Source organism: Salmo salar, chromosome 15 (genome assembly GCF_965601325.2).
Source record: "Salmo salar chromosome 15, fSalSal1, whole genome shotgun sequence".
NCBI lineage: Eukaryota > Metazoa > Chordata > Actinopteri > Salmoniformes > Salmonidae > Salmo > Salmo salar.
This window is the reverse complement of record NC_138305.1, coordinates 2,637,501-2,652,390: the sequence shown is the minus strand read 5'-3', so window position 1 is coordinate 2,652,390 and position 14,890 is coordinate 2,637,501. Positions and strand designations below refer to the sequence as shown.

Below are 14,890 nucleotides of genomic sequence, written 5' to 3'. Positions count from 1 at the left end.
CAGGGGGTAGGGGCCAGGGGGTAGGGGGTAGAGGGCAGGGGGCAGGGATTAGGGGGCAGGGGGCAGGGGGTAGGGGGCAGGGGGCAGGGGGCAGGGAGTAGGGGGTAGGGGGCAGGGGGCAGGGGGTAGGGGGCAGGGGGCAGGGGGCAGGGGACAGGGGGGATGTTAGCGCATACATTAAAGCAGATGGAGAAGCAACTGCAGATTCCAGCCATTAGAGATAGTAAGGGAGTATTTCAATGTGATGCCAACAGAATGAATCAGTTTTCAGACAATTCTCTGCCACATTGCATTGGTCAGAGAGTACAGCAGGTGACAGCGACTGTTCTTTAAGAGCTTTGACCTTCCCACAGGCAATCTAGTGGATAAAGTTGGTTTGGACTTCCCGATCAACCAGTTAGAAATTGACAACGCAATTATGAAAATGTCCTCTGGGAAAACGCCTGGCGATGACGGCTTGGGTATTGAAACCTACAAATGCTTAAAAAAAACAGCGGTCTCCAATCCTTCTGAAATTATTTGACGAAGCACTAGAGTCCGAATCTATGCCCCCGTCCATGTGTTGAACCACTATCTCTGTCACGCCCTGACCATAGAGAGCCTTTTTATTCTCTATTTTGGTTAGGTCGGGGTGTGACTAGGGTGGGTTATCTAGGTTGTTTTATTTCTATGTTGGCCTGGTATGGTTCCCAATCAGAGGCAACTGTTTTTCATTGTCTCTGATTGGGGATCATATTTAGGCAGACATTTCCCCACTGTGTTTTGTGGGATCTTGTTTAAGTGTAGTTGCCTGTGAGCACTTCATTTGCTTCACGTTTCGTTTGTTCTTTATTGTTCTTTTGTGCGTTTCATTCAGTAAACATGTGGAACCCATATCACGCTGCGCTTTGGTCCGAATGTTATTACAACGATCGTGACAGAAGATCCCACCAAACCAGGACCAAGCAGCGTGCCCAGGAGGAAAAGGTATCCTGGGCTTGGGAGGAGATCAAGGAGGGACACGAAAGCCTTCCTTGGAAGCAGACGCAAGGAGATAAGGGAGGTCAGCGATGACGCCGGGGTTCGTGGCCACAATGAAAGCGCAAAAAAACAGCCCCAAAATTTTTCTTGGGGGGGGGGGGGGGGGCACACGGGGTGGTTGGCGGAGCCGAGGAGTGAACCAGAGCCAGTCAGTGAGTTGATGGAGAAATTGGAGGAGAGAGAAAGGAGAGAGTTCTTGTGTTGGTGTATGATGCACGACATTTGCCCTAAGGAGCGTGTTATCAGTTTGATGCCATCTGAGTCAGCTCTCCGTACTCGTCCTGAGGAGCGTGCTATCAGTCTGGTAAAATCTGTGCCGGCTCCACGCACCAGGTCTCCAGTACGCCTCCACAGCCCAGTACGTCCTGTGCCAGCTCACAGCACTCGCCTTGAGGAGCGTGTCATCTGTCCGGTACCATGTGTGCCGGCTCCACGCTCCAGGTCTCCAGTGCGCCTCCACAGCCCAGTACGTCCTGTGCCAGCTCACAGCACTCGCCGTGCGAAGTGTGTCATCGTTCCGGTACAATTTGTGCCGGCTCTACGTACCAGGTCTCCAGTGTGCCTCTACAGCCCAGTACGTCCTGTGCCAGCTCCCCGCACTCGCCGTGCGAAGTGTGTCATCATTCCGGTACAATTTGTGCCGGCTCTACGCACCAGGTCTCCAGTGCGCCTCCACAGCTCAGTACGTCCTGTGCCAGCTCCTCGCACTCGCCCTGAAGAGCATGTCACCAGTCCGGTGCAACCTGTGCCGGTCCCATGCATCAGGCCTACAGTGCACCTCCTCAGTCCGGTACGTCCTGTGCCTGCTCCACGCACTCGTCCTGAAGTGTGTGTCACCAGTCCGGTGCCCCCTGCACCGGCTCCATGGACTAGGCCTCCAGTGCGCATTCACAGTCCAGAGCTTCCGGCGACGGTTCACAGTCCAGAGCTTCAGGTTTTGCGGCCGTAGTCCGCACATTTGGTTGGGGGGGGGGGGGGGGGGGGGGTGGGTTACTGTCACGCCCTGATCATAGAGAGCCTTTTTATTCTCTATGTTGGTTAGGTTGGGGTGTGACTAGGGTGAGTAATCTAGGTTGTTTATTTCTATGTTGGCCTGGTATGGTTCCCAATCAGAGGCAGCTGTTTTTCATTGTCTCTGATTGGGGATCATATTTAGGCAGACATTTCCCCACTGTGTTTGGTGGGATCTTGTTTATGTGTAGTTGCCTGTGAGCACTTAATAATTTGCTTCACATTTCGTTCGTGCTTTATTGTTTTTGTGCGTTTCATTCAATAAACATGTGGAACCCATATCACGCTGCGCTTTGGCCCGAATGTTATTACGACGATCGTGACAGTATCTCTGCTATCCAAGCCTAGTAAGGGTCATTTAGAGGTGGACGTTTCCGCCCCTTAAGTCTGTTGAACAGCAACTATAATCTATTAACCAAGACCCTCGCCTTACGCTTAGAGACGGTAATCCCATCAATGAATCTAGACCAGGTTGGGTTCATCCCAGGTCGTCTCTCTGTGAATAACATGTGTAGGCTGTTTCATGTCATGTCCGAGGCTCACTCGCTTAAAAACTTCTTATGGATCAAATCCCGTTAACGGGATCGATTTGCCAACATCCGGTGAAAATGCAGAGCGTGAAATTCCCCCCAAAATATTTGAAATATTTAACTTTCATACATTCACAAGTGCAATACACCAAATTAAAGCTTAACTTCTTGTTAATCTAGTCACCGTGTCAGATTTCGAAAAGGCTTTATGGCGAAAGCAAACCATGCGATTATCTGAGGACAGCGCCCAGCATACCAACTCATAAAAATCAGATTTCAACCCGCCAGGCGTGACACAAAACTCAGAAATAATGATATAATTCATGCCTTACCTTAGAAGAACTTCTTCTGTTGGCACTCCAATATGTCCCATAAACATCACAAATGGTCCTTTCGTTCGATTAATTCCGTCGTTATATCTCAAATGTCCATTTATTTTGCGCGTTTGATTCAGAAAAACACCGGTTCCAACTCGCCCAACATGACTACAAAATATCTAATAAGTTACCTGTAAACGCTGTCCAAACATTTCAAACAACTTTCCTAATCCAACTTTAGGTATTTTTAAACATAAATAATCAATAACATTTAAGACGAGATAAACTGTGTTCAATACCGGATAAAAACAACGTGAAGCGCGTGACCTGGAGCACGCATCAAAACAGTAGAGTCACTCGGCTGGACCCTCATTCTGAAAAGCCGTACTTCTTAATTTCTCTAAAGAAAACATAAACCAATTTCTAAAGACTGTTGACATCTAGTGGAAGCTATAGGAACTGCAAGCATATTTCTATTAACACGGGTTTACCATAGAAAACCAATGGAAAACAGATTGACCTCAAAAAAATTTTTTCCCTGGATTGATTGTGCTCGGGGTTTTGCCTGCCAAATCAGTTCTGTTATACTCACAGACATTATTCAAACAGTTTTAGAAACTTTAGAGTGTTTTATATCCAATTATATGCATATCCTAGCTTCTGGGCCTGAGTATCAGGCAGTTTTACTTTGGGCACGCTTTGCATCCGGACATCTAAATACCGCCCCCTATCCCAAAGAATTTAAAACTCCAGCTGTAGCAGCATTCTTGGATGCCGAGAAGGCCTTTGACAGGATAGAATATCCACACCTGTTTCATCCACTCACCAAGTTTGGCTTTGGTCCCATTAGCTGGATCAGGATCATTATACAGCGCCCTTGTCTCATCTGTCAAAACGAATGGTGGAGTGCCTGACTAATTTTGTCTCCACCGAGGTGTGCGACAGGGTCGCTCCGCTAGTCCCCTCCTATTTATTTTAGCCTTAGAGCCCCCTGGCATGTGCCATACGTGCTGAGGAGACCGTCCCAGGTGTGCGCGTTTATGAACATGAGTTCAAATTGAATCTATACGCTGACGACATCCTACTCATCCTTAGTAACCCTGCAAATCTCCCTACCGCCAGTCTTAACAATGATTGACTCCTTTGGCTCCCTCTCAGGATACAAGATCAACTGGAGTAAGGGAGAGGCTATTCAGCCTAAATGGACCTAATGTATTAGCTAGGCTAGCCTATGTCATCTCTTCCATCCCCTCTCCAAGTCCCACAGTCATGGTTTAAGGAGGTATAAACCCTCTCCTTGCAGTTCTATTATGGAACAATCAGAAACCAAGGATAGGGTACACAAAATGGACAGTACCTAGATTCAAAGGTGGGCTGGGTGTCCCAGATGGATTCTTCTACTACTTGTCATATAATTCAAGATAGCCCCTTACGTGGGTTACAAATCAGTCTAAGTTCTGCAGCTGGGAGTGGTTGGAGGAGAGGATAGTGTCACAACACAGGTCCGTTTCACCTGTCATCAATGTGGTACTGCCCCAAACCCCGCTACTGCCCTTGACAGTGGAATTATCATGTTCTCATGTAGCATAGTTAAGATGCTGCACAGAAGGTTGGGTGTAAAAGGTCTGTCTGTTCCATCCCGTCCCATCTGGCATAACCCCGTGTTTACAACTGGGGGAAACACTTTGAATAGTAGACTCTGGCATAGCCACGGTATTTCATCTGTTGGTCAGATTGTTAAAGGCGGATTTTGGTATGAGCGATTCTTCATTTTTAGCATACCTACAGCTTAAGACAGTCATATACAAGGTTGGTAAAATGGAGAATGCTGACTCTGCCTCTGGAACAGAGTTAGATCAGGACCTCAGGAAAGCTGCCTCCTCGAGAGGAACTGGATCAGGCTTTTATAGACTGTTGTTTTTTCCCATCCAAAATGCTTATTCCCCCATTCAGTTAGCATCACAATGGGTCACTATTCCCCCATTCAGTTAGCATCACAATGGGTCACTATTCCCCCATTCAGTTAGCATCACAATGGGTCACTATTCCCCCATTCAGTTAGCATCACAATGGGTCACTATTCCTCCATTCAGTTAGCATTACAATGGGTCACTATTCCCCATTCAGTTAGCATCACAATGGGTCACTATTCCTCCATTCAGTTAGCATCACAATGGGTCACTATTCCCCCATTCAGTTACCATTACAATGGGTCACTATTCCTCCATTCAGTTAGCATCACAATGGGTCACTATTCCTCCATTCAGTTAGCATTACAATGGGTCACTATTACCCATTCAGTTAGCATCACAATGGGTCACTATTCCTCCATTCAGTTAGCATCACAATGGGTCACTATTCCTCCATTCAGTTAGCATTACAATGGGTCACTATTCCTCCATTCAGTTAGCATTACAATGGGTCACTATTCCCCCATTCAGTTAGCATCACAATGGGTCACTATTCCTCCATTCAGTTAGCATTACAATGGGTCACTATTCCTCCATTCAGTTAGCATTACAATGGGTCACTATTCCTCCATTCAGTTAGCATTACAATGGGTCACTATTCCCCCATTCAGTTAGCATCACAATGGGTCACTATTCCCCCATTCAGATAGCATGGGAGCATGACCTTCTTTCACCCCATCACAATGGGACACTATTTGGAGAAGGGGTCTGACCACTTCAAAATGTGTTAGGAAAAGATAATTTAGAACAAGATATTGTGCAGAGCCTATACAGATCCCAAATATCTCTCCATGTGTCTCTCTACCTCTAATATCTCTCCATCTATGTCTACCTCTAATATCTCTCCATCTGTCTCTCTACCTCTAATATCTCTCCATGTGTCTCTCTACCTTTAATATCTCTCCATCTATGTCTACCTCTAATATCTCTCCATCTGTGTCTACCTCAAATATCTCTCCATCTGTCTACCTCTAATATCTCTCCATCTGTGTCTACCTCAAATATCTCTCCATCTATCTCTCTACCTCTAATATCTCTCCATCTGTCTCTCTACCTCTATATCTCTCCATCTGTCTCTCTACCGCTAATATCTCTCCATCTATGTCTACCTCTAATATCTCTCCATGTGTCTCTACCTCTAATATCTCTCCATGTGTCACTCTACCTCTAATATCTCTCCATCTATCTCTCTACCTCCAATATCTCTCCATCTGTCTCTCTACCTCTAATATCTTTCCATGTGTCTCTCTACCTCTAATATCTCTCCATCTGTCTCTACCTCTAATATCTCTCCATCTATCTCTCTACCTCTAATATCTCTCCATCTGTCTCTACCTCTAATATTTCTCCATCTATCTCTCTACCTCTAATATCTCTCCATGTGTCTCTCGACCTCTAATATCAATTCAATTCAAGGGGCTTTATTGGCATGGGAAATGTGTTAACATTGCCAAAGCAAGTGAGGTAGATAATATACAAAAGTGAAATAAACAATAAAAATGAACAGTAAACATTACACATACAGAAGTTTCAAAAGAATAAAGACATTACAAATGTCATATTATGTATATATACAGTGTTGTAACAATGTACAAATGGTTAAAGTACAAAAGGGAAAATAAATAAGCATAAATATGGGTTGTATTACAATGGTGTTTGTTCTTCACTGGTTGACCTTTTCTTGTGGCAACAGGTCACAAATATTGCTGCTGTGATGGCACACTGTGGAATTTCACCCAGTAGATATGGGAGTTTATCAAAATTGGGTTTGTTTTCAAATTCTTTGTGGATCTGTGTAATCTGAGGGAAATATGTGTCTCTAATATGGTCATACATTGGGCAGGAGGTTAGGAAGTGCAGCTCAGTTTCCACCTCATTTTGTGGGCAGTGTGCACATAGCCTGTCTTCTCTTGAGAACCATGTCTGCCTATGGCGGCCTTTCTCAATAGCAAGGCTATGCTCACTGAGTCTGTACATAGTCAAAGCTTTCCTTAAGTTTGGGTCAGTCACAGTGGTCAGGTATTTTGCCACTGTGTACTCTCTGTTTAGGGCCAAATAGCATTCTAGTTTGCTCTGTTTTTTTGTTAATTCTTTCCAATGTGTCAAGTAATTATCTTTTTGTTTTCTCATGATTTGGTTGGGTCTAATTGTGCTGCTGTCCTGGGGCTCTGTGGGGTGTGTTTGTGTTTTGTGAACAGAGCCCTAAGACCAGCTTGCTTAGGGGACTCTTCTCCAGGTTCATCTCTCTGTAGGTGATGGCTTTGTTATGGAAGTTTTGGGAATAGCTTCCTCTTAGGTGGTTGTAGAATTTAACGGCTCTTTTCTGGATTTTGATAATGAGTGGGTATCAGCCTAATTCTGCTCTGCATGCATTATTTGGTGTTCTACGTTGTACACGGAGGATATTTTTGGAGAATTCTGCATGCAGTCTCATTTTGGTGTTTGTCCCATTTTGTGAATTTTTGGTTGGTGAGCGGACCCCAGACCTCACAACCATAAAGCGCAATGGGTTCTATAACTGATTCAAGTATTTTTAGCCAGATCCTAATTGGTATGTTGAATTTTACGTTCCTTTTGATGGCATAGAATGCCCTTCTTGCCTTGTATATATCTCTCCATCTGTCGCTACCTCTAATATCTCTCCATGTGTCTCTCTACCTCTAGTATCTCTCCATCTATCTCTCTACTTCTAATATCTCTCTATCTGTCTCTACCTCCTCAGACCACCAGAAGCTAGAGAGAGAGGCCCGTATCTGTCGCCTGCTCAAGCACTCCAACATCGGTGAGTCTTTCTCAACTAAACAACGCACAATCACAATGACACCTGCCTATGCCTCAATGACACCTGCCTATGCCTCAATGACACCTGCCTATGCCTCAATGACACCTGCCTATGCTGCATTATAACCTTAAGTCTACTGCGTCAATCTTCGATCTAATATATACAGATGTAGGATCTTAATTTGATCACTTTTTTGTTGCTGAGACTTTTCTGGCACAGCAGGAAATGCAAACTTGTAGTGATTCTTTTGATTTGCACTAACAAAAATGTATTGACCACTACAACGTTTTTCATTAATTATAATCCACATAATAATTCACATTTCCTGTTGCTGCAGGATTATTTTCTGCTGTAGCAAACTGGCTCAAATTAAGATCCTACATCTGTATCAATATATCGATTTAAATCTATGTGCTGCGCTATAAAGTCTGCAGCTTCAATCTTCAATCTATAAGGCGGCACCAAGTTTTGATATCTCTGTCTTGTTTGACTAATCCACATTGAATATCATGCTCAGTATCCAGGGTCTGGCCTCGGACCACTTAGATTCTTCCTTCCGTTGTCATGCATTGTTACTAGCCAAGTATGAATTAAAGGCTTGTTAATGTTTCTATGCGTGGCGTGGAGTTTTTGCCCCGTAATGATTTTTCAGTATTCACACTACCTGATTGTTCCCACTTCTTCTTGTTGCTTGTTCATTTTGTTATTCTCTATCCCTTGTTATCACCAGAACAAACAGCTCTTTTTATCCCTTGTTATCACCAGAACAAACAGCTCTTGTCCGTCCGTCAGATCTAGTGTCAAAGAAGCACTCCTCTTCCTCTGTTTCTCTGAGCCTTATTCATAGCCGCGGGACGTAGCAGTGCTGAGGATGCAGCAGCAGTCCCTGTTAAATCTGCAGCGGACCTTTCCTGGTGTTAGTGGACCCAGACATCTGTAGCGTGGCCCACATTATTTGTTCAGCATCTCTGCTTTGTCAATAAAGATAGTTGTATAATTAAGAACAGTATTTTGCAAGATTCAATAGTTGGAATTGTAAGAGTTGTTTCCCTGTCCCTTTCTCTGGGATTGTCATTCTGATGGAATCCAGAAAAGAACAAAACCCTGTTTTTAAACATTTACATCAAAAGGTGCAAAGTTATGGGCAAAGACACAACACATCCACATCAAATTAAAAAAATGTCTTGATAAAATAAAATGGAAAACAACCACTTTTTGTACAGTATTCATTTACAATCCTTACGAACCACATAATGTAAATGTATATTACTGTATTGTACATAGGCTGGTCATCTGGGTTAGTACCTGTAGACTTTCCATCACCATGGAGATAAAACAACACAATACATTAACTGAGTACATTGAGACATCAAGTGGTTTGTGGTTATGTGATGTGATGTGATGTATTTATATTTTTTTATGGATTATATTATGGATTTATTATGATGTTGTGATGTAGTTATATTTTTTTATGGATTATAATATGGATTTATTATGATGATGTGATGTTGTGATGTATTTATATGTTTTTATGGATTATATTATGGATTTATTATGATGATGTGATGTTGTGATGTATTTATATGTTTTTATGGATTATATTATGGATTTATTATGATGATGTGATGTTGTGATGTATTTATATGTTTTTATGGATTATATTATGGATTTATTATGATGATGTGATGTTGTGTTGTGATGATGTGGCTCAGTTGGTAGAAAATGCCAGGGTTGTGGGTTCCATTCCCATGTGGGACCAGTATGAAAATGTATACACTCGCTACTGTAACTTGCTCTGATAATTATCAGACTCGGTAGTCCTGGTAAATGCTGGTAAACTCTCAAATATATTTAGTTTTTCAAATATCGCAAAAGTAGTGCACTGGGCCTTTACTAGTCCTGTATTAGAGGACTAATATGTATTTTCTGCAGCACCCCACCCTCAAACTACTTCCCTTATGCATTTGTTCACTTGAATTTAAATGCCATGATGTGTTTGAAATCAGAGCGTCAATTGTTTTTTACGTTTTTCCTTGCATTGATCGTGATATGTGCTTGTTTTAGCTACTTTAGTTGAATGCACCGATTGACACTCTGAAAAAGAATGTCTGCTACAGTAAATTACTAAATGTGAATGTGTAGAGATTTGATTTGACCTCCCATGGCTTCTCTCTCTCTCTCTCTCTCTCTCTCTCTCTCTCTCTCTCTCTCTCTCTCTCTCACTCTCTCTTTCAGTCCGTCTCCATGACAGTATATCAGAGGAAGGATTCCACTACCTCCTGTTTGACTTGTAAGTTATTTATCTCCTCCACCTCTTTAAACCCTTTTCATCCCTCTATCCTCTCATACAATACACACCACTCTTCTCCCTTTTACCCGAGGTTCAGCCCGTTAGCCATACTAGCTTTAGTTTCCATGGTAACGACTGGGACGGGGGATGAGAGGATGAGAGAGAGAGAGAGAGAGGAGGGTTGACAGGGGTCCTGGTGTAGCGAGCCGGAGCGAGAGGTGCCCCCCCCCCCCCCCCCCCCCCCCCCGACTGAGCAGAATTCAGATGAGCTGCTCTCTGATTGGCTAATGAGCTCGTCTCTAATTGGTTTGCAGGGTGACTGGAGGGGAGTTGTTTGAGGACATCGTAGCCAGAGAGTACTACAGTGAGGCTGACGCCAGGTAAGAAATACATCTGTCTGTCTACCTCTGTCAACCTGGCTGACAACTACATTACATGGCCAAAAGTATATGCACACCCCTTCAAATGAGTGGATTCAGGTATTTCAGCCACACCCGTTGCTGATAGGTGTATATAATACAGCACACAGCCATGCAATCTCCATAGACAAACATTGGCAGTAGAATAGCCAGTACTGAAGAGCTCAGTGCTTTTCAACGTGTCACTGTCATAGACAGCCACCTTTCCAACAAGTCAGTTTGTCAAATTTTCTGCCCTGCAAGAGCTGCCCCGGTCAACTGTAAGTGCTGTTATTGTGAAGTGGGAACATCTAGGACCAGAAATGGCTCAGCCGCAAAGTGGTAGGCCACACAAGGTTACAGAACAGGACCATGGAGTGTTGATTCAGCGCGTAAAAATTGTCTGTCCTCGGTTGCAACACTCACTACCGAGGTCCAAACTGTCTCTGGAACGTCAGCACAAGAGCAGCCGCATACAAGCCTAAGATCACCATGCCCATTGCCAAGCGTCGGCTGGAGTGGTGTAAAGCTCATCGCCATTGGACTCTGAAGCAATGGAAATGCGTTCTCTGGAGTGATGAATCACGCATCACCATCTGGCAGTCCAACGGACAAATCTGGGTTTGGGGGATGCCAGTTCAACGCTACCTGCCCCAATGCATAGTGCCAACTGTTAAGTGCCCGACATCACTAATGCTCTTGTGGCTGAATGGAAGCAAGTCCCAGCAGCAATGTTCCATCATCTAGTGGAAGCCTTCCCAGAAGAGTGGAGGCTGTTATAGCAGCAAAGGGGGGGACCAACTCCATATTAAGGCCCATGATTTTGGAATGAGATATTCGACGAGCAGGTATCCACATACTTTTGGCCATGCAGTGTACATCTTTATACCTCTACCTGGCTGACAAATACATCTCTCTATCTGTCTACCTGGCTCAAAAATACATCTCTCTGTCTACCTGTCTGTCTACCTCTCTCTCTCTCTCTCTCTCTCTCTGTGTGTTTTCCTCCCTTTCTTTTTCTGTTTTCCCCTCTCCTCTATGTCTGTCTCTGTTCCATGTTTCCTGTCTCTTCTGTCCTCTATTTCTCTCTCTGTTCCATGTTTCCTGTCTCTTCTGTCCTTTTATTCTCTCTCCTTTCTGTCTCACTTTCTCCCTCCATCTCCCTTTCTTGTTCTCCTTTTGCTATCCCACTCTCCTTTGCTTCTTCCATCCGGACCCTTTTTTTCTCTTTCTCGTTCTTTTTCTCTTTCCCTAGCTTTCTCTCTCTCTTGCTTGCTTGTGCTTTCTCCTTCACACTTGGGTCGTTCCATGTTATTTCATCAAGCCATGACACCCACCATCTCAGATTGTTCTGATATCGTTGCTGTACTTCGAAACAGATAAGATTAGCATTCCTGCAGAATTATTTTGTTGAAAAAGAATTGATCTCTGAGAAATAAAGCTAATTCATTACACCCAAAATTCAATAATATTCAATAATAATATTCAATAATAATATTCAATAAATATAGTACATAACATCCGATCTGGACCCCAAACAATTCTAACAATGAATTAGACATGAGGATTCCAAAGAATGGTCAAAAGCCTCGCATGGACCCCCACACTACACGTCAAGCCCATCCCAACAATGAGTGTACAGTATCAGTTCTCTGTGTCTGACAAGTAGTATGGAACTGTGGCTTTGAGTATTGTTTCTTCATCCTATGTAAATAAATCTGAATTTGGTGATGTTGTTTTCCCCCAGTTCAGAGAAATTAGTAATTTAAGTTGTTATGTTTATGTCCCATTCTACACCCTGATATTACCAGGTTCTGACCACTAAATGGTGCTGTTCCTGCTATAAGGTGATTTTCATTTTATCCCCCCACAGTCAATGCTAAAGTTCTTCAAAGTTACAAAATTACATTTTGGTTTGCTTACCCTGTAAGCAGTCTATGGACAAGTTATGACAGCAAGCCATGCTTTGGTTTTGTTTTCCTAGCCACTGTTTCAAATGTTAACTTTTTAGCATTTGTCGTTTTTCTACATTTTGTTACTTAACAGTTTTCAGTTTTCATAACTTCATAACTCTCCATATTCTAGCAATTTCTGTCCAAAAGGAAAAGGCTTGCTGTCGCACAAGGTTAGCAGCAAAATTTTGCGACAGAATGTCTAGCTGTGAGATTCTGGAGATTCTGGATTCGAGTCCAGAATCGGTCGCCAGGTGTACGGTGTTTCTTCCGACACATTGGTGTGACTGGCTTCCGGGTTAGGTGGGCATTGTGTCAAGAAGCAGTGCGGCTTGGTTGGGTTGTGTTTCGGGGGACGCGCGGCTCTCGGCCTTCGCCTCTCCCGAGTCCGTACGGGAGTTGCAGCGATGAGACAAGACTGTAACTACCAATTGGATACCACGAAATTGGGGAGAAAAAGGGGGTAATTATTATTCATATTTTTTATAATAAAAAATAAATAAATTTCCTCATCAATCTACACACAATACCCCATAATGACATTTTTTCAAATGTATAATTTTTGTTTTAAATAATAATACCTTATTTACATAAGTATTCAAACCCTTTTCTATGCGACTCTAAATTGAGCTCAGGTGCATCCTGTTTCCATTGATCATCCTTGAGTTGTTACTACAACTTGATTGGAATCTACATTTGGTAAATTAAATTGATTGGACATGATTTGCAAAGGCACACACCTCTCTAGTTGACTGTGCATGTCAGAGCAAAAATCAAGCCATGAGGTTGAAGGAATTGAGCCATAGAGCTTCGAGACAGGATTGTGTCGAGGCACAGATCTAGGGAAGGGTAACAAAAAAGGTCTGCAGCATTGAAGGTCACCAAGAACACAGTGGCCTCCATCATTCTTAAATGGAAGAAGTTTGGAACCACCAAGACTCTTCCTAGAGCTGGCTGCCTGGCGAAACTGTGCAAATGGGGGAGAAGGACCTTGGTCAGGGAGGTGACCAAGAACCTGATGGTCACTCTGACAGAGCTCCAGAGTTCCTCTGTGGAGATGGGAGAACCTTCCAGAAGGACAGCCATCTCTGCCGGACTCCACCAATCAGGCCTTTATGGTAGAGTGGCCAGACGGAAGCCACTCCTCAGTAAAAAGCACATGACAGCCCGCTTGGAGTTTGCCAAAAATAACCTAAAGGACTCTCAGACCATGAAAAACAAAATTCTCTGGTCTGATGAAACCAAGATTGAATTCTTTGGCCTGAATTACAAGCATCATGTCTGGAAGAAACCTGGCACCATCCCTATGGTGAAGCATGGTGGTGGCAGCATCACGCTGTGGCAATGTTTTTCAGCGGCAGGGACTGGGAGACTAGTCAGGATCGAGGGAAAGATGAACAAAGCAAAGTACAGAGAGATCCTTGATGAAATCCTGCTACAGAGTGCTCAGGACCTCAGACAGGGGCCGAAGGTTAACCTTCCAACAGGACAATGACCCTAATCACACAGACAAGACAATGCAGGAGGGGCCTCGGGACAAGTCTCTGAATGTCCTTGAGTGGCCCAGCCAGAGCCCAGACTTGAACCCGATCGAACATCTCTGGAGAGACCTGAAAATAGCTGTTCAGTGATGCTCCCCATCCAACCTGACTGAAGTTGAGAGGATCTGCCGAGAATACTGGGAGAAACTCCCCAAATACAGGTGTGCTAAGCTTGTACCATCATACCCAAGAAGACTCGTGCTTGTAATTGCTGCCAAAGGTGCTTCAACAAAGTACTGAGTAAAGGGTCTGAATACTCATGTAAATGTAATATTTCAGTGTTTTATTTTTTATACATTAGGAAACATTTCTAAAATACTGATTTTGCTTTGTCATTATGGGGTATAGCGTGTTGCTTGATGAGGGAAAAAACATTTTAATCAATTTTAGAATAAGGCTGTAACGTAACAAAATGTGGGAAAAATATAGGGGTCTGAATACTTTCCGAATGTGCTGTATATATACATATACATACACATGGTCATATATATATGTACATACATGCATACACACAGTGCCTTGAGAAAGTATTCACACCCCTTGACTTTTTCCACATTTTGTTGTGTTACAACCTGAATTTTAAACTGATTAAATTGAGATTTTGTGTCACTGGCCTACACACAATACCCCATAATGTCAAAGTGGAATTATGTTTTTGGACATTTTAACAAATTAATTAAACATTTAAAGATGAAATGTCTACAGTCAATAAATATTCAACCCCTTTGTTATGGCAAGTCACGTAATAAGTTAACAAGTCACGTAATAAGTTAACAAGTCACGTAATAACTTGCATGGACTCACTGTGTGGTTAACATGATTTTTTTATAGACTACCTCATCTCTCTACCCCACACATACAATTATCTGTAAGGTCCCTCAGTTCAGCAGTTAATTTCAAACAGAGATTCAACCACAATCCGTGGGCGACTTTTGCAAATTTTTGGGGAATCTTCATGTCTTACTCATTGTTAGAATTTTTGGGCTTCCAAATCAGATGTTATGTACTGTATTTATTGAATATTAGAGCGACAGGTCAGGGCAGGATGGGGCAGAGTGGGGCGGTGTGGGGCAGGGCCG

At 43.3% G+C, this 14,890-nt stretch overlaps 1 protein-coding gene across 15 annotated transcripts in view; it reads left to right on the top strand.

Annotated features, from left to right (window-relative positions):
• LOC100195738 (calcium/calmodulin-dependent protein kinase type II subunit beta) overlaps positions 1 to 14,890 on the top strand; it is a 222,652-nt gene that overhangs the window by 22,755 nt on the left and 185,007 nt on the right. For all 15 annotated transcript variants that reach the window (XM_045695285.2, XM_045695280.2, XM_045695278.2 and 12 more), the window contains exons 3-5: positions 7,571 to 7,630; positions 9,866 to 9,920; positions 10,235 to 10,300. In XM_045695285.2, coding sequence (XP_045551241.2) covers positions 7,571 to 7,630; positions 9,866 to 9,920; positions 10,235 to 10,300 — 181 coding nt within the window. The remainder of the gene's footprint in view (positions 1 to 7,570; positions 7,631 to 9,865; positions 9,921 to 10,234; positions 10,301 to 14,890) is intronic.